General features: G+C 41.6%; 1 protein-coding gene across 7 annotated transcripts in view; it reads right to left on the minus strand.

Annotated features, from left to right (window-relative positions):
* The window catches only part of LOC6035310 (supervillin), a 388,528-nt gene that overhangs the window by 307,610 nt on the left and 61,117 nt on the right, over positions 1-19,801 (minus strand). For 3 of the 7 annotated variants that reach the window (XM_038264423.1, XM_038264420.1, XM_038264418.1), the window contains exons 1-3: positions 9,434-9,499; positions 9,237-9,376; positions 3,678-7,731 (exon numbers count right to left, since the gene is read on the minus strand). In XM_038264423.1, the coding sequence (XP_038120351.1) occupies positions 3,678-7,731; positions 9,237-9,266 (4,084 nt within the window). In that variant the 5' untranslated portion in view covers positions 9,267-9,376; positions 9,434-9,499. Of the gene's footprint in view, positions 1-3,677; positions 7,732-9,236; positions 9,377-9,433; positions 9,502-19,801 lie in introns of those variants that run through there. The other 4 variants (XM_038264419.1, XM_038264421.1, XM_038264424.1 and 1 more) reach the window with 3 other exon arrangements.

Here is a 19,801-nt window from a genome sequence, read left to right on the forward strand (position 1 = left end):
CATGCCTGGCACGAACACTCAAAGCGTGTTCTAGCGTGCTGCTCGTACTGACTCAGAGCAAGGGTGAGATGTAGGTGTAAGGGCAGTGCGTGTTCGTCGGGAACCTAGTGCATAAGATCGGTCAAGGCCCGTTCTTACACTGAAAATTGCGAATTGCGAATAATTTTCCATACAAATTTGGCAGCTGTCCTTTTGCCTTTTATCAAAATTTCACTAAAGTACTTTTTGATTGCAAATGCAATTTTACATCAAAAAATGAAATTGAAGTGAAAAATTTTTGCAACCAATATTTCTATTTCTTGAAAAAAATGCATTGATTAAAAAAATCATAACTCGGTCAAAGATTTTTTGCCCATTCTGGAAATTTCTGAAAAGTTGGCATTGATGTCCCCTAAAACATACAAAAAAAATAAAAAAAAATAAAATAGTGTTTTTTTTGCATATCAAGTTTTAGTGACAAAAAGTTAAATAAAAAATCACCAAAAATTTTTTTACCGTGTATCATTTTTTTCAGTGTAGTCCATATCCATACCTACAACTTTTCCGAAGACACCAAATCGATCAAAAAATTCCTTCAAAAGAAACGGATTTTTGAATTTTCACATATCATTTTAGTGTGGACAGCTGCCAAATTTGTACGGAAAATTTTATGGACAAACTAATGATGCAAAATGGCCTCTTTGGGCATGCAGAAGGCACCAAAAAAAGTTTCAGCCGGATTAAAAAATACAAAAATTAAAATTAAAGAAAAAAGACCGATTCCGTACAGAACTGCTCAGATAAAACAAATTAAGTAACATATTTGGCTGAATTTGCTGATTAACTTGTCGATATGAATGCTTTTTAAAATTGAAAAAAACTTCGAAAATTTTCAAAGTCATCACTTTTTTTTGAAAAAAAAAACTGTCTTTTTTCAGAATCGGGAATGAAATTTTACATAAAAGTGTCCTTAACTCTAAATTTCAGATTGCGGTTTTCTATGTCAAAGAAGATAGATTTTTGGTGGCTAGTTAATTCTAACTGTTACATAAAAATACAAAAAAAACTTTAAACAATACTAAAATAAAACAAACAACAAATTTATAGGATTTTCTTTATTATTTATTTGTGGTTACCAATTAACAATGAACAAAAAATATATTTATACTTCTAAAGATACACAGGGGGGTACATTTGCCTGATATTGTTTCTTCTACTGGTAAGGTATATTCACATTTAGCACAACTTTGATGAATAAAATCGAAAAAGAAATGGTACACATTCGATACAACAACTGCAAATATAGTTCTTACGCGGTGTAAATATTGCTAGACATCTAAAACAGGTTCGTAACTCTACTTTACAGGGGAAATAATACAATAAACTATAGGTGAAGATTTAGAAAGAAAGAAATGTACACGCTTATTTTTAATTGCTACAAGCACTGTCTCTGTTTCTGGGGTAGTAAAAAAAGGGATTTGATTATTTTCATAACTCAACGACCGGTGGTGACTTCCTCTGATTTGGCATGTTTCGTACTAATGTGGTTTGATTTATCATTCGATTTGTGTAACTTTTGTAGCTTTAATAATAGTAAAAATCTAGAAAAATAGATATTGGAGGTTTTGGAGAAAAAACGTTAGACAGTGTTGGATTTGTTTTAGGGATGGAATTAAGCAGCTTATAAGGTAGGTAGTACTTTTTTTTGTAAAATAGATGAGGGCAGATGTTATAATAAAAGTTTTTTTTTCATTGGCACATGACGCAGTCTAATAATAGCTTGTAAATTGTGTAAAAGGGTGTAAAACAGGTTATCTTAAAAAGCTAGTTTATCGTACAAAATTTACAGTGTTAAAAGTAGAATGTAACGTTGGAAACGATAGTTAAAAGCTATCACTATAGAGATGAAGGTTTACTGCTGCAAAGTGACTCTAACCTCACTCCAAGCTGTCAATGTTGTGAGGTTAGCGTCCAAGTTTGACACTGCAAACACTCACGGCACACTTTTGCACGATATCTGCGCTAAGATTTTAACTGTTTACAGCAAACAAAAGCAAAGATGCTGGAAGCTGTCAGAGTTCCGATTGTCCGCCCTGGTGGGTAACGACAGTGGGTATTCGCCGTCAGTGGAAGCAGAATCTTCCGGACACGTCGTCGTGGGTGGAACCGTTTCATCGGCTAGAAGATTGACAGGGTGGTTGACAGATTGGGGGGTGTTAGTGGTAGAAAGAAAGATAAGACAGAAACGTTTACATTGAAAGCGTAGTAAGCCACGACATCGATTCAGCCAACGCGGTGGTTGGTGGGACACAACGGAAACACAAGGAACGAATGGGAAATGGAAAATATTGAGAAAAAGATTGCCGGAAACGTGCAAAACTGTGCTATGCTGTTTCTTTTTCTTCGGTCAAGTTTCGTAGGAGGAGCGGCTCAGCCGCTCCGTATTTTACAGGTTGTGTGCACTACGCACAATAGCACTCTCGTACAAATTTTCCTCTCTAATTGGTTATTCATGATGGGCGGAACAGTCGCTTGATGGTTTTAAGCTTATTTTAACGGGCTTATTAGAGATAAAATTCGTAGATTTTCACATCTGACGCGGATTAATGTGTTTTGGCGGACGCGACTGTTCTTCAATTTAAGCAAAACACAAGCAATTATCTACAGTGGTGCTGGTTAAAACATAAACGACATTTATCGGAACTTACACTCAAGCAAGTTACGTAAGCGTTTGATGGAATTCTGCGTTATGCGTTAAGTTTGTGCAAGTTTAGATTTTTTTTTTCTAGTCTGATCTAATACACTGAGTTTACGATAAGCGAGTAGCTTGGAATGTTACAGAATAATCAGTGCGAATAGTGTGATGATGGCAATAATGATAGCAATAACGGTAATATAGTCAAAATTACTACTGGCTAAGCCGTAAGTACATGCTAGTACGACATGCTGGGGCTGCACGATGCCACTGCGTTGCGTTTTGCCACTGTTGGCGGCCGGCTGGTCGCTGTGGTTGGACCTTGGCGGTCGGTAACTTTCCGTTCGATCTTGTTCGCTGCTTGTCGTCGTTCGTCTTCGTAGGTTCGTTGCTTCGTCTTTACTCTCCTGTTGCTTCACAAACTGTTCAAACTCTTCCAAAGATTCCACCTTGGGATCTTCAACTACCTCTCGAGAGCAACATGGTTCATCCTGCTCCACAACCGTTGCGTCGTCTTCCACCTCCAGCTCCACTTCGCTAGCGTCAACGTCTTCGATGAAAATCTCCGGAATCTGGATGACGCTTCGGAACGGATACCCAGCGTCGATCTGGAATTCGTTCACGAATGTGACCTTCCGCTCGGCGGTGAACTCGCTCCCAAAGTCATTCAAGCTGACATTTCCGGAATCAGTAGTGGTTGATTCTATCTCCGGATTTGTCAGCTGGCGTTCGCCGGTGCCGTCGACCTCGCAGTTACCACCGTCCAGCTCAAACTCATGCAAATCTTCGACGATGGTGTCAAGCTGGGTACCGTGCGTGAAGCTAGCCGACCGATAGAAACAACTGTCCAGCTCTGGATAACAACGGGTGTTATTGGTGGTGTTTACAGTGGTGGAATTAGTGTTTGTGTTGTTGTTGGTAGTGTTAGCAGACACACCATGCTTATCGGATGCACACAACAATGAATCTTTGCTACGATCATGACTGTGGCTGTGACTGTTACCTGTCGGTGTTGGACTCTTGATGCCAAAGATCATCGCAAGCTCTTCGGAAGAGTTGTACTGCGACTCGGCATCAGACGGCATCGGAGGCGACCGGGTTGGCGCTACCACTGGGACCTGAATAACCTCAACAACCGTCGAATCAATCGCCGGCGTTGCGGCCGCACTGACGATCGAGCTAGCGGCAGAAGAACTGGACTTGTGCTGATCACTGACAGACTTGAGGCAATCGCTAGACGATAGCATATTGCAGGACGTTAGATCCGAGGACTTTGGGAACTGTTCCGTCTCACTGGAAGACTTCGGATCCGATGGTGTCAACGACGGGCCATGAAAATCACTCAACTCCAAACTAGACTCCTTGCTATGCTTATGAACATCGAACGTATCCACCTCTGCTTGCTGCTCCAAAGGCACTGAATTGATTGTTATCTGTACATCGTTTTCGATCCCACACTCCTTCATAATCAAATCAATCTCCTCTTCGGTAGATTTCTTCTCCGAATCCGAATCCAAAGGTGCACAACTCTCCACCAAATTGTCGTAGTCTCTTTCAATTGCCGACCGTTCATCCCCCTTCATGCCCTCCAGTTCGTTCAGCTGCTCCTGACAGCGCTTCGACAGATTATCGAAGGACTCTTCCTCAGCCGGTGCCAGTTCCTTGATCAAATTCGACAACACCGACTTCTCCGGGGCCTCCACCGGCACTTGCGTCGGCATCAGCACGCGATTTATCATTCCATGGCACAGCATCGCCGCGTTCGAGGTATCCTCAATCTCTTTGACTAGCTTCTTCTCGTCCAACTTCGCCGGCTCCACCACATTCTTCAACATCTGTTGGCAATATTTAGCTGCCTCCGCCACCTCGTCAATCTCGTCCTCAGCTTTCACCGAAGACTTTCGGCTTCTCGCTTCGGACGACTCTCTGGGCGCAACGACCTTGCTCTTCGGTTTCGTCTCCGGACTGGTTCCGCTCGAGACCGATTTCGTCTCCTTCCTCAGTTCCGCCAAATCCATGCCCAGCTGTTCGCTGGTACACTTCGCTTCCTGTGCGATCGCGTTCAGAATGTCCTCAAACTCTGCTTTGTGCTTGGCCCCGACTATCACCGGCCCACCGGCCTTTGCCTTTGGCGTCACGGTCGACGTGGTGGGAGTGCTTGCGCTGCTATCTGACGACACCGTTGGCTTTGGTGAGCTGGACTTTAGCGTTGACGGCAGGTTGAAAACTGCTCCACCGGTAAGCTTCGGAGAGCCGCTCTTTGCGCGAGGTTCGCTCTTCTTGGAGGTTTTCTTGCCCTTGGGAACAACTTCGTCTTTCGTAGCCGCTCGAGCCATGCTTTGTGTGATCTTCTCGATCTTTTGATAGTCATCCAGATTTCCTCCAGAAGGTTTCGCCGCGTCCCGTTGGATCATGGTGAAGATGTTGGCGGAGAGTGAATTCGACGTTGGCTTTGCACTGCTACGCTTCTTTTTAACATCCTCAATCACGCTGGATGGTTGTTTCTCAGCAGACGCTTCAACCGCCGTCGGCGCGTGATAGTTGACTCGATCCACACTCTGCTGGAGATCTTTATCGCGGCGCAGTTGCCGGTAGGCAAGGTCATCCGCCACCAGATCGGGCGAGCGCTTCGGGATGAATCGTGGTTTGCTGGACTTGGCCAGCTGTACGCTTAGATAGTCCGTTCCGGGAGAGGGCGGGATTGGTCCCAACGGGATTCCGAATGGAGGCTGAACTTCCAGTGCTTTTGTCGTTTCGTTCGCCCGCTTAATGCTGCGGAAGTTAAGATCGTCCAGTTGAATGTCCGGCTCCGAGTGACGCCGTTCGTCGTCCTCGTCATCGTAGTCCGAGGTGGGTCTCATTTGGGTAGCGAACGTTGTCGGAGTTGGAACATCTCGGAGTTCGGCACGATCCAGCAGATCTTCGTCGCTGAGCCGCAGGCTCTTGTAGATTGCTTCCAGTTCATTGATCGCCTCCTCCAAGTTTGCGGATTTCTGCTTCTTGGAAAGCTCCTCTTCCGAGCAGGAATTTCTTTTCGAGATTCCTCGAGCTGGTGGCGCCGGAGGTGGTGATCTCGCGTGTAGTAAATTGATCGGTGATTTCACCGGACGCTCGGCACTGTACTTCCGGTACGTGGACGTCGGCACCGGCGCTTGCGTTGATTGGGCGACTGTCTTTGCGACGTACTCTTCGTACTTGTTCTTCGGTGGCGAACGGGACTTCTCTTTCACCGTGCCGTCTCGTGCCTGTCTCAGATAGAGCCGTCCACTGACGACGTTACCGTCCTCGTCGTGTTTGCTGTCATCCAGCAGATTGCTGAGCTCCTTGGTGAGTTCGTGGTTCTTACGGTTCATGATTTCCAGTGCGCGGGAAGACGACACGGATCGTGAGTTTGCGACAGCCGCTGGAACCTGTTGGCGTCGGTCGGCTGCTCGATTGCGGCGATTTGTCGAGCTTTGGTCTTCTTCGATTTTGCGCCAGAACGCGGACGCCGACTGTTGGGGTGTTTTTGAGGGGGATTCCTCGTCGGGATCCGCCTTTAGCGGTCGAGTTCGAATGTATGCTGTGCTGCTGTAAACAGGTTGGCTAGCCGGTTGGGCGGGCGATGGTGTCTTTTGTGGGACCTGGTGTTGGTGGTGATGCTGGTGAGGTGGTTCGTACGGTTCAAAAGTTCGATCCTGGATTTGGATTGGTTTTCGTGACCGTGGAGTCACGTCGGTAACATAGCGGTATTCCGCGGGTCGTTTCGGGGTTTGCTGCATCTGCTGCTGGGGTTGTGCTTGCATTTGCGGCTGTTGTGGATGGTGGTGGTGAGGGTGCTGGAGGATCACGTAGCCCTGATTGGGTGACGGATTTGAGGGTTGCGGATGCCGGGAAATGTACCGCTTTGGTGCCATATCTGGCTGTACGGAGGAGGGTCGCGGAGGAGTTTGCGCATGCGGATTTGTAAAGTTTGGTGGAGGAGACGTTTGGTGCTGTAGCGTTACGTTTGAACCCCACAGTCGATCATCACTGATGCACTTGCCGTTTGGCTGCCAGATGTTGTTGACGTTTGGCTGAACGTTGTTCATTTGGTACCGATCGAAAGCGTACGAGATTGGTCGTACGTCGTTTGGATGACCGATGGTTAGTCTACGCTGTGGATCCCTCGGTGGAACCGGTGGAGGACTTCGAATGGATTCCCGCATGGAATTGGCTTTACTCTGAATGTAGAAACTATTTTCGTACGTTGCAGAAGGATTGATCTGATACAACTGCTGCTGGTTTGCGTATGGATTCGGCGGGTGGAAGAGGTGAGGCACATTGGTTAGACTAGAAGAGTTTCTCAAACTGGGATGTACTCCATGGGTTTGTGGACCTCTACGCTGAACGGTATCCACCGATTGTATACTTCCATGAAGCATGCTCGGAGAAATTGGCTGCGTGTGCCACCGACTGACCGGACTTCCTTCTCCGTCCTTTGACATTCTCTTCAAGTACCGTTCCGTTCTGGCGGTTCTCGACTTGCGGTTCGATCCTCCGCTGTGATTTCCCAGACTATCATCGCTCCTGAACCTAGACATTGACGACGATCGGTGTGATTCTTCGTCACTCGACTGCTCCTTTCCATCTTTCACCTTGCCCCGATCCTTCCGCGATCGTCTGTCCAGCGATCCCATCGAGACCACGTACTTATCGATCGAGTTGACACTGTCACTCTCTTTGAAGCCATGCCGCTCGCCTTGATTCGGACTGACCACGATGTGATCGAACGTTCCACTCAGCTTGCTCGATCGCTTCTTGCGCTTCCCGTTGAGCGTTCCGCCCTGACTTACAGCCTGTGTGCGATTGTTCTTGACCGGCAGAAAGCCCGCCTTGCGATCTTCCTCCGAACTGGAGTCGTAGTCCAGCTCTTTTTTCTGCTTCCGACGGAACAGATTCCCAAGGGACCACTTCTTGTCCTTATCCTTCTTTGCCGCGGACTTATCCATGTCCTGTTTCTGCTGCCGCTGCACATGTGAGGTTATGTCCTTTGGTAGCGGAAGCTGTGGCCTCCACGGTGATGCCGTCTGCACAGTCTGGAAAGGGAGAGAGAAATCTAAAATTAGTTTTCGATTCATCGCTATAAACTTGTATATCTGCTTCAGATTGTTTACTAAACAAAAGGCATTCCGACTGGCGTCGGCCGTGGGAACCCCCCTTGCGGGGACTGGCATGCAAATATCTGCACGGCCACTCCCGCGGAGCACCGTAGAAAAGGAAATTAATTAGATCTTAATGGATTGGAAGAAGAAGAAGAAGCACAGAAAGACGTCGCCGGCGCGGCCAAAGTGAGGTTAGATAATAGCCGAGCCGGTAAATGACCGTCGTTAATTCCATTAAGGAGACTTGAGGGACCAACCGCAATAAAACGGTCGTGCGGTACGGAAAATTTGGGGACACTTTCGATTTTGGTTGTCCCGCGTGAGAAACGTGACTCCAACAAGGGGGTCATGTGGGACTTGGGCCAAATGGTGCGTGACTTTTGCGAAAAGAAATGCACAAATCTGGGGGATTTCAAATGGGAAAGATTGCGAAACACGCGAGCTAAAAATATTCGAAACAATTTTCAAAATGGAAATAAATCTGCTCAGATTACGTCAATGGACGGCGCTCGTTGAAGTGAGGAAGTGGTCTTCCTGTTTGAAAGGGTGAAATTTTGAACGCATCTACTAAGTTTTTCAACATCTAATAAATTTTGCTTGCTTATCACCCTCACTGAGTGTCCAGCCCCTTGCTAAAATCATAGACTCTTCTTGTCAGACCAAACACTTGTCGATTCTGGACCGAAGCTGTCAATTTACACTCTAATCAAAAATGGATAGAAATTAAGCTAAAAACTCAGACTAAACGGTACCGATGACTTGTAAACCAGTTCAACTGTTCGAACACACACGAAACGACACAGCTTCGTTGGTACAGTTGTTGTGAATGGAAATGTTAATTACTCATCTAGCGGGACACACGCACGAGAGCGTGAAACTTTAGTTTGGCTTCGCGTCTCAATTTCAGCCGATTTTCTTCGCCTCGCGGATGCTCGGCTTTGCTTCCGAGACGTTGTTATTCCTTCTCGGTGAAGAGAGCTCTGTCTTTTTGCAGCGTTTGTTTATATGTGCGTTTCGAAACACCAGTGTGCGACAACAAAAGAGCAAAAAAAAAATGACTCTTTTTTCAAACTCAAGTCTGTGCGCGACGACGACTGAAGCAACAGCATTTTTATTTAGTTTAGGGTAACCTTGAAACCCGCAAACGTTCAGCACTCAGGTGAACTTGGGTAGTTGACAGTTTAAACGCCACGCGGCAGCACCGTCGGCGCTGTCAAACATTGTTTCACACTCGAGCGCACTTTTTTTCACTCTGTGGCACACGCCTGACCAGGCAGACCACAGACCACACACACGGAAAGATAGATGGGCCAGCAATTAGCAGTTTAGTAATTGATTTTGCGAGTGCTGGCTAAAAATATCCTCCCGTGGGCGAGTTACTTAATCCAGACGATTTCTGTAAATTCCACAGCCGTTGCAAACTGTTTCGAGAATCTTACACTTAGAAATATGACTCCTTGGTTGGACATGGTGACGACCTCTTCCTAACTGTCACTTTGACAGTTGCCTCCTTCAGAAAAACACCACCGCTGGCGCTGCAATCACACGGATATCACAGATGAGCGTCGTCCGCCATCGACTGCAAAGAACGGTGAAATTTGATTCGTTAATCCTGCCAAATCACTCAACTTTTCACCTTCAAGACATGCTGAACCCACGACCGCGGGGAAGTTCTCGTGCCAGCTGCGAATCGTGTGAATTTCAATCGAGTACTAAGTTCGGCTCACTGGCCACACTACTTAGCCCCGCCGAGAAGACGCGCTTGAGAGAGAGCGCGAGACTGCGTGAAAGAGCGGGAAATTCTTGGGAAAGCATCTAACCAAAAAAAAAAATCGGAAAACTCGGACTGCTTGACGTAACGCTGGCGGAGAAAACCCGTGTAGGATGGATGCGCTAGAGGGAAAAAGTCATCTGGGCATTTTGTGCAGTATTTTCAGTGATGAAAACATCAGGAAGCGGTTCAGGCTTGACAGCAGAAATACAAGGAGTGACCTTGAGCAAATTTGCCATAAAGGCGTCCAAGAAATGACAGTTTGTAACGTTTTATAGCAAGTGCCATAATGGCGGGGTTGAGTCCAACCCTTTGCCAAAGATAAACAGATGTCGAAAAGGTTGTTTATGTTCGCGATTATGAGTCAAGAAATCGTTAAGCCGATGCGGACAGATCTTCACACGTGGTCATTGACGTCGCGCAGTGGGTCACGCCAAATTTTACGACTTCCTCTGCCCTGCAAATTGAGAAAATCTGTAAATCAATCGTTAAATTTTCGATGACGATTTCAGAGCACAAATGTTCCCCCCAACAAACTGTACTGGTCTGGTCAATTGGCCAGTGTTTGTATTAAAAATACGCCGAACGGCGACGGTGGCCAACGAAAACATTACGATCCGGTCCGAAAATAACACATGTTCACGCCAAACGCACAAAACTGACCGGACGGGAAAGAGAGACAGCAGTTTGGCGATGTTTTTAACCCGCTCGCACCAGCTTTATTTACATTAGAAGTTCATTAAAAATAGCGCCCCTCGAGTCGTTGGCGGAATTTTGGTGCAATTTTGCTCGAAACAGAAAAGTTGGAAATTCTTTGTGCGAATTTTTGTTGAGAAAAAAAAAACTGAGCCAGATGGACGAAGTGTGTAAGAAAAAATGGCAACACTTCTAGCTGTCAAAACAATACACGTTAAATTTTTACCCAAAGGTCGAAGAAAACCAATGTTGCCGCATATTTCCATCACGTGCAGCATAAACTCTTTCATCTCTTTTGTAGAAAAAAAAACATGATGATGGGTTTGAAACGCTGGGAAAGAAATCCATCTCTACCGAAGATGCATGCATCATAACCAGATGCTAAATTGGTGCAGCGGATGTGGGTTTTGCCTCTCTTCAAAAAGTTTTGTTTACAATGTGCGTTTTTGTAGTTTGCCGAAGACAACGCTTCGCAAAACAAACCGTTGAACTCTAAACATGGGAACTCAAAGGTGGTAATTGTTTGGTAATTTAACAAAAAATCTTCGTTATTTTTCATCTGGATAACGCAACAGTGTTGCCAAACAACACCAACGAGCTCTGGTGGTGATTTGTGCAACTATTTTCAGCGGAACGGAATTTTCCTCCAAAAAAAGTTTTGTAACACAAATGGAGCTCATTTTTTATTCCATCCTGTAGAATGGAGCAGCAAAAAAAAACTGGAACAACTCATATCTCTCTTCAAGTTTTAAATTTTACCACCTTTTCCGTTCCGCTTGAATACTTTTTAACGTGCATGGATAGAGAATGCAACTCGGTGGCGGCGTCGGTAAATGGTGTTAATTGCAATCTCGCGCCGTCTGTTTTAAACGGCTAAATTGAATTGTCTTGATTTCATACACACGGCTAATCGGTGCGACTAAGAGAAAGAGACGCCACCGCACCGGCTGACTGACTAATGGCGGCAACTCGGGGCCTTTAATGAGTGCGTTGTTGGAACAAAACTTCTCCACCGTTTCTTCGCTCCATCTACCCCGGACGATGTCCAACATGATCATCTTGTACTACACTGCCAGAGACTAGAGAAAGCGATTAGCTACGCTTCGTGAAACGCTCAAATTTGAACTGAATTGGACAATTGTTGGCTTCCCGCGGTGGGAAAGCTGGCAACACTTGTGGTGACACATTTCGACGCCATCTGGTGAAATTTTTGGGGGAGATAAATCTTCTAGAAGTGATTTATGAATGTTGGAAAATGAAAACACTCGACTATCATTAGAATTCATGTTTTAATTTAAGCCAACAAATGTGTTTCTTTCCACAATGACAATGAGACAATGACTGCTGCGTTACTTCGTCACAATTTCCAGCTTGATCGAATCGTTGACCACATACCCGTTGTCAACATCAATCACGTCCTTCCAGTTCAGACAGAACAGCGGGACCCACCCGTTGCGAGCCTTCCGCAGATCCGGGCGAACCCATCGCCAAAAGTACTCTCCTTCGAGGCCCTGGTTCGCGATTCGCAGCTGTACCGGCTGGAGCTCGCTCCAAATCCGCTGATCCGTGCCATCCGCACACTTGGCGTAGAAATTGAGCACCTGACCGGTCCACGCCTCGAGCACCAGAAAGTCCCGCTCGACCTTGCACTCGATCGGCCGTTCCTGGCTATCACACTGCGCAACCACGTTGAACGACTTTTGGTGGCTGAGGTTTTCCATCGTGAAGCGGTACAAACCGTGCAGGGACTCGGCGCTGTCCTGCGCCATCGGTTCCTGGCCAACGACGGCACCGTCTCCGATAGGTTGTGCGTCCATCGCTGAATCGGAAGAATTGTTGATAAATTGACGCTTGGGAGAAGGTAACTTTGACAGCGTCTACTGGTACGGAACAGATTGCTGCAACAAACTTGACTAAACAACCCACAAAGCTTGCTGCTGTGCAAGCCTTTGTGATGATTTCATTTTTATTCAACGCGTGTTTACACGTTTGTCTGTGTTTCTACCGTTTGTTACCATACCGATAGCCTGAAGAGGCCTGATTCGTTCTAAGTTAACTTTTCAAAGGGACGTAACATTGCTTGAAACAGGCTAAGGTTCATAGAATCGTCTTAGTAGAATCACATCAAATTTTATTTTTTTCTCAATTTTCAATGATAATTTAGAATAAAAAAATTATAGCAGTTCCTTCTGAAGACCGGAAATGTTTTTTTATCTACCTATTCAGGTTTTTAAGCGAAGATGACGTTCGAATGATAAACGTCCCAAATGTCAAAATTGCACAGAAGCACCAACATTAGAAACAAAATTGGCGGTCATGCCATGGAACACTTTTTTCGCAATGTTGGTACCACTGCGTTATTTTGACATTTCGGGCGTTCGCCATTTTCGTTTAACAATCTGGATACTTTGTTTTTGCTGGTGTTTGTCCAAACCTTTCCAATGACTAAAACAGTCATTTTGCTTAATTTGTTAGTCCATACAACTGTCCACAGAATTATTCGAAAATCTGTCTCTAAAATAGGGATTACATGGTGTCTTTTGCAATGTTGTAAGTAATGAGGAGGACAGTCCAGAAAAATGTTTGTTTTGTTTAAAAAATTACCAGTTTTGGCTTTATTTTTAAAAACAGCGAATTCACAAAACGTAAAAAAAACCAATTCCATAATTTTTTTGTATTTTTTTATTTGGCGCAAATTTTGTAAAGGCTCTCCTATGACAAATAAGTCATTTTCTCTCATCGGCACCATAAAATTGTGAAAGGTGGCATATACAAACATGCTACGTTAATATTAGAAATTGTGTATCTTTCGGAAGATTTTCTTATTTTGGTTACATGAAATCATTTCCCAAGATCTTTTATTTTTTCAAATTAGAAGAATTTTCAGATCTCTTAAGAATTTTTTTTAATGATGTTGGAATCAAGACTAACAAATCAAAAAGGCCAACTATTCAATTTAACGCCCTTTTCAAATGTTAGTCTTGATTCCAAATATTTCAAAATATTTTGTATCGAAGAGATCAAAAAATGTCACAAATGATTAATTTGTCAACAACGAAAATTGAACCATGAGAAAACAAAAACGTAAATTTTCCTGCTTATTTATCTTTTATCCGCTATATTTAAGTAATTTCAGGTTCAATCTTCAATGTTACTAGGGCAATGTTCGGAAAGTGCATATATTTTCTTAATCATATGAAACTAATTGCACTTTTGGGAAAAACATATTTTCAGAATTAACACTCATGGACAATATTAAACAAAAACAAAAAAAACACTGAAACGAACTTAACTTAAAGTGACTTAATTTTGTAAACGGCGCACTTAACCAAAATTTCTGTAAAGTATCTTTCGATTCCAAATTTTATTTGAACTGAAAATCATAACTTGGCCTCAAAATTTTGGTCCGTACTTCTCTTCAGCTCAAAAAAATGGGCGCAATATTCAATGTTTGGCCCTTTTGAAATGTTAGTCTTGATTTATAAAAATTAAAAATATTGTCTTCGAAAAGATCGGAAAATTTCACGAATGTTTCATATTTTAACATTGAAAATTGGACCATTAGTTATAGAGGTATCGAGATAATAAAATGGTAGGTTGTTGGGAAGTTCAATTTTCTCAGCTTTTTGCACTAATTTTAAAAAATTAAAAACTTCGACTATTTAAAAAAAGTTACCTATAAATTTCTTTAACTTGAAAACGGTGCACTTTATGAAAATTTCACTAAAGTCCTTTTTGATTGCAAATATGATTTTACAACGGAAAATGAAGTTGAAAAATTTTTGCGACCAATATTTCGATTTTTTTAAAGAAATCGGTATCGATTAAAAAAATCATAACTCGGTCAACGAATTTTTGCACAACTTGGAAATTTCTGAAAAGTTGGCTTTTGATGTAACCTAAAACATAACAAAAATTAAAAAAGTAAAAATAGTGTTTTTTTTTGCAAATTATGTTTTAGAAACAAAAAGTTGAATGAAGAATCACAAAAAAAAAATTACCGTGTAATTTTTTTCAGTGTAGTCCTTATCCATACCTACAACTTTGCCGAAGACACCAAACTGATAAAAAATTTCTTCAAAACATACAGATTGTTGAATTTTCATACATCATTTTTGTATGGACAGCGGCCAAATTTGTATGGAATATTATATGGACAAAAAAAGATCGATTTTGAAGAGAATTGCACATTGTCAAAACACTTATGTTGGTGTTTAGCAAATTCAAAAAAATACTCTTGATTCTAAAATATCGAATAGCTGAAATTTCACAGAACCAATAATTTCCTGGCTATTAAATATGACTTGAACAATGAGATCTAGTTAGAAAACACCGAGAAAAATCATTTTTTACTAAATTTATATTTAAAATTACTGTGAATATCTCAGCAACCAGCAGTCCGATGAAAAAGTCGAAGAATAATGGAATTAAATTTTCTCAGCTTCTCGAAATTATTATTGATAGGGGTGCTTTCTCTTCATGAATAAAAATTTCATCTAAGTTCCCTATAGCTTGAAAACGGTACGAAGAGTGCTGAAAAAATCAAGTTTTGCAACGAGTTGCTTATAACATTTTGTGCAACTCCGAGAAACGCTTTTTGAGTGGAATTTTACTTAGCATCCATATGCTAAGTGATTTCACCGTTCAAAACAACAAAAAATATTGAAAAGTGTTACTGATTTTGAAAGGTATTGATTTTCAATTCTGTTCTTTTTGATATTAAAAAGTAGGCCGTTTCGTCGCCTGAGAATTACAGGAAAAGTAAATAGTTTAACAACGGAATTGCGAAAAAAATCTGTTATTTTAACTTTTATTGATAATAGTATATTATTCTGAAAAGTCACAATTATATCCTACAACTTTGCCTAAATAGAAATCTTTTCAAAGATACATATTTCCAAAAATTCACATACACATTTAGTGTAACTAGCCTGCATATGTGTATGAAGCCTTGTATAGAAATAAATAATGCTAAATTGTTCTTTTAACATTGGGAATGCATGGAGAAAATTGCATCCAAATTAAAGAATTCAAAATTTGAAATATCGAAACAAAATTGCGAATTATTTCATTTTGCTAAACTCAACTACACTTTGAAAAAACACATCTTTTTAGCAGCTGCAGACCGCACTTCATATTTCCAAGAATACATAACCTGTGCGCAAAAACGGCAGTTGATAGATCCATATCTTCACCGACTGCCTGAAGATCCGCGCGAAATTGCAACCCGTTGAAGAGCAAAACTAATAAATTTTGAGGCCAGAAACGTGCGCGCTGTATCATATCACTACTTGGTACCTGCTTAAAGTTGCTCACACGTGCCCAGACTCACGCAGCGCGCTATGATTGGTCGTGAACGATTGAGGGTCTTTATTGTGGGCTTTAAAGCTGCTGGAGATGCTTCCGATATAGGTTAAGTGCCACTAGGTCACGACCGGGCGCGATCGGATTGAGATGTTTGCCCACCCATTTGATTGATTTGGGCTGCCGGCTGCTGATAAGCATTTTTTTAATATTGGGAAGTGCCTCCAGAGAAACGTCAAAGTGACAGACAGTGTTGCCGGTTCCGCAGTTTGAACAGCTGACCGCGGGTTTTTAAATTACCGTTGGTCGGTACTCCACTGACCTTCATTGCGCGCATACATTGCGCTTCTTCAGTTAGTTACCCCCAAGTACCGCGGCGGAGCCAAAAGAAACCAAACTGGGTCATCTGGCACTTGGAGGACGACGGAGAAGCCGTGTACTGCCAGAAGGAGCGAGGGGTAAAACTGCTCATAAACGCACATGTTCCCTGATTGACTACGGTCCGACTAGCGATGATCATCGGGTCTCAAATGTTGCAATAAGCAACGGGTTTCCGAAACGAGCGCATCAATAACTGCTGCTTTCGATGATCTGCCTTCGCGCGGGGTCTGTTTTGCTTGCTGATCGACGATTGCTGGAATTAAGTCAGCATCTACCCCTTCTAGCCGAAACAAATTACGCAAATTATCCCATCCAACTGATCTACTGCGGCTGCAATCAATTGGAGCGCTTCTCCATCCACCAATTGACCGATCAGAACACCCACATTGCGGATTCCAAGGGACCACCCTCAGAACCCATCATCCAACCGGCAGATGACCCTATTACCGGCCTGACCGCGTGACACAGATAAATAAAAACAGCAATTGACAGCACTGCTGGTGTATTACGCAACGCGTCGTCGCCGCAAGGTGTAATGTTTTGCTTGTTTCCTTCCTTCAGCGGCTGTGTTTACAACGCGTCGCCGCACCGCGTCAAGCAAAAACAAAACTTGTGTAACAGCGGTGTATGCGTGTAGAAAGCATAACCATCGATAATACCACTTTCGTTTTTCTGGCCCGCGGCCAGTAGCGGGATCGAGATCAGGGCGCAGACTCGGCCGGGTTGGGCCGAACCGGTTATCTCTGTCAAACGGCGAACTCTGCGAAATACACTTGACAGAAGCCGGGTTGCCAGCAGACTCGGGATCCGATAGACGCGACCTTTGATCGCGTGATCGCGATGTTCTGTACACCCAAATGAGAAACATCTCGCAGAAAAAGGTTCAATTCACCAATACATCTTTATAAACGGCGCGTCGTAGCTGTCAAACGACTCAACAGAATGCAGCCATTTTAACGATTGGTTCATCGTTTGAGTGTACTTCTAAATTTCGCAAAAAAAAAAACAGATGTCTTCGGTGGCGCTTAGTACTACAATTCCGCGCATTCCACGCACCAAACAATTCTACAATTTGTTAAAAATAACTAGAAATGTACGCACGCAAGTTCTCGAAAATTGATGACCGCCTCATTACTTTTTGTAAACACTGTCGACACTTTAGTAAACAGAAAAAAACGAAACGGTTGCGCTGCGTTCACAGTTTTGTCCACTCTTTATCGTCTCCAATCATCGCGCGGCCACAGACTTGAAAGAAAGCATTCTTGGATAGTTAGTGCGCCCTATCTTATCTGGCGGCCGTCGACGGTTCGCCAAGGCCCGGCTGAGGTCATACCGCGTCGCGATTGCGGGTGAGTTCCACTCCGAACGATAACACGAAAGAGGAGTCGTCGTAGTTCGTGGAAAAGTTATGTGATACCGAGAGAGCACTCGGACACTTTGTTTGTTGATTCAAGTGCGCGGAAAGATAACACCTCGGATGTGTCAACCGTCGCGGGTGGGACTAAGAAATATTTACTTGATATGATTTTTTTTCTTATTTGAAATTGATTTGTTTTTTTTTTTTCAAATGATTCAACAAAAAAATGTTGTTTTACAAAAAGTCTGACATATTTTATCAAATAACATGTCCGCTTGTTTGTGACTAATTCATTTCGAGGCGTAATATTTATGTTTGAACAAAGTGTTTGGTTTGTGCAAACATGCTGTTGCCAAAGTGTTCTGAATCGTAACATATTTACTAGAACAGCAAGGATTTGACGCACGAGTTTTTTTTTTATTTCAATGATTTCAATTTAGTGTCAAATTTGTTGAATAATTGATTTCGTTATAGAGAAACTAATACCATCCTTTTGTACTTTTTTACCTGTTTAAAACTTTTTGAGTGGCTTCCGTATACCTGAAAAAACCGTTTTGCATCATCAGTTTGTTGTTATTAAATGCATACAAATTTGACAGCTGTTCATACAAAAAAAGGCATGTGAAAATTCAAATTGTTTACAATTTTTTTGTTGAAGTGTTGTCCAATAAGCCCACGTTGTTTTTGATCACCAATATATCGGGAATTTATATTCAAATTTTCAATGTTAAAAAATGAAAATATTGTGGAATTTACAGCCCTCGATATATTTTTTACTTAAAAGTTTAACAGAGAAGTAAAATTCCCAAAGATTTAATTTACAAAATATCAGTGAACATAAGACTAGGGCAAATTGGTCAACCCTGAGAAAATCTCATTTTATTATCTTTGAATGGTCAACCAAAAAAGTAGTTTCAACAAAGTCAACAAAATGCAGGGAATATTCTTAGCTTTTTGAAATTATTTTTTTGTTTTCAAAATGGGTGAAAAATATTCCAATTAAAAAGCTAAATCAAAATTTTAATAGCAAATTACTTAACCGATTTTTTTAGTAAAATGAACCGTTTTGGAGTTATAGTTACTTTCAAGTTATAATTCTCCACCACTGAACAATTATTTTTTTAATCTCGGAAAATTCCCTGCAATTTTCTCAATCAGAATTTAAACAATGGACAATTGAGATTAAACCGCAGAAAATAATACAACTCGATGAAAGTGAGATTTTGTCCTGAGTGTCACCTAATCAGCCTTTAATTTTTAACTAACGATATCTCGGAAATTATTCAATATTAATAATTTAGCCTTTGTGAAATTTTCCGATTTTCGGCTTCAATTTTTAATGAAAAATCTAATTTGCAATCAAAAAGCATTTGTACTTTCCAGATGTTTAGATAACATGCTCCGCTCCCAAGACATAGCTTCTTACAGGGTGACCACTCAAATCCCATTTTGAAATTCCCGACTTTTTCCCGTCTTTATTCCAGAAAGCTCAAATAATAGGCATTTCTTATCTAAAGAATGATTTCAAACAAAAAACTTCCTAAAAGAAAAGTCAATGTCAGCAATCGAAAAAAATCTAAATGAATTTATAAAAATAAAAAAAAATAGGCGACATAATGGACAACAAATAAAAAAAACTTCCAAAATTTAAATTAATTATTATGATTCAGAGTAGAAAGGCAAACAATAAGTCTTTGAAAAATAATCGAAAGTTCAACAATACTCCATGTTATATTTTAAATTGGCAAATGCAGAGTTTTTGAAACTTTGTTTCAACTGGAAATGGAAAATTAAAGATTATTGAATATAAAATTTCAATCCTTAAACATAGTTGCTGTTAATATTCTTTCAAACAATTTAGGAAAATATCAAGGAATTCATAAAAAAATGTTTTTATTTCCCTTTTTCATTTTATAATTTTTTTATATTGAATTTTTTGAATCAATGTTGATTTATCAAGTAGTCAGTGTTTAACTGCTTTTTTTCTACAATAAAACTTCAGTTTGATATAATATCATGTTTTCCCACTTATATTGTGCAACATGTTTGAAGAGACCATTTTTGTAAACAATTTTGCAATAGCTCAAAATTTCTTAGATTAATGTTTTTTTTTGCAATTTCAATATGGTAGGTAATTTACAAATCCTCACAAAAAAGTTCAAGGGTAGCATTTGGAAAAAAAAAAATTGAAATTACTTAATGAATAAACAAGTAAACATTCAGAAATAATTACCAAAAAAAAACCATTGCCCAATTCAAGTTGGAATCTTTTTTCAACTATTCAATCTACATATATGACAAAATGAAATAGAATCATAACTCGAAGTTGGCCATTAGGCTCTATTTTTTATTAGTTTTTCAGTAACTTAACGTCTTGTTCGATAAACAAAAATTAATAGCGATCATTTGATTCATAAAAAAATATTATGAAAATATAATGTTGGAAATCGAGCGAGAAGAAGGAACGCATTTCTCGCTCGCGAGCGAGGGAGAGA

Source organism: Culex quinquefasciatus, chromosome 3 (assembly GCF_015732765.1).
Source record: "Culex quinquefasciatus strain JHB chromosome 3, VPISU_Cqui_1.0_pri_paternal, whole genome shotgun sequence".
Taxonomy (NCBI): Eukaryota; Metazoa; Arthropoda; class Insecta; order Diptera; family Culicidae; genus Culex; species Culex quinquefasciatus.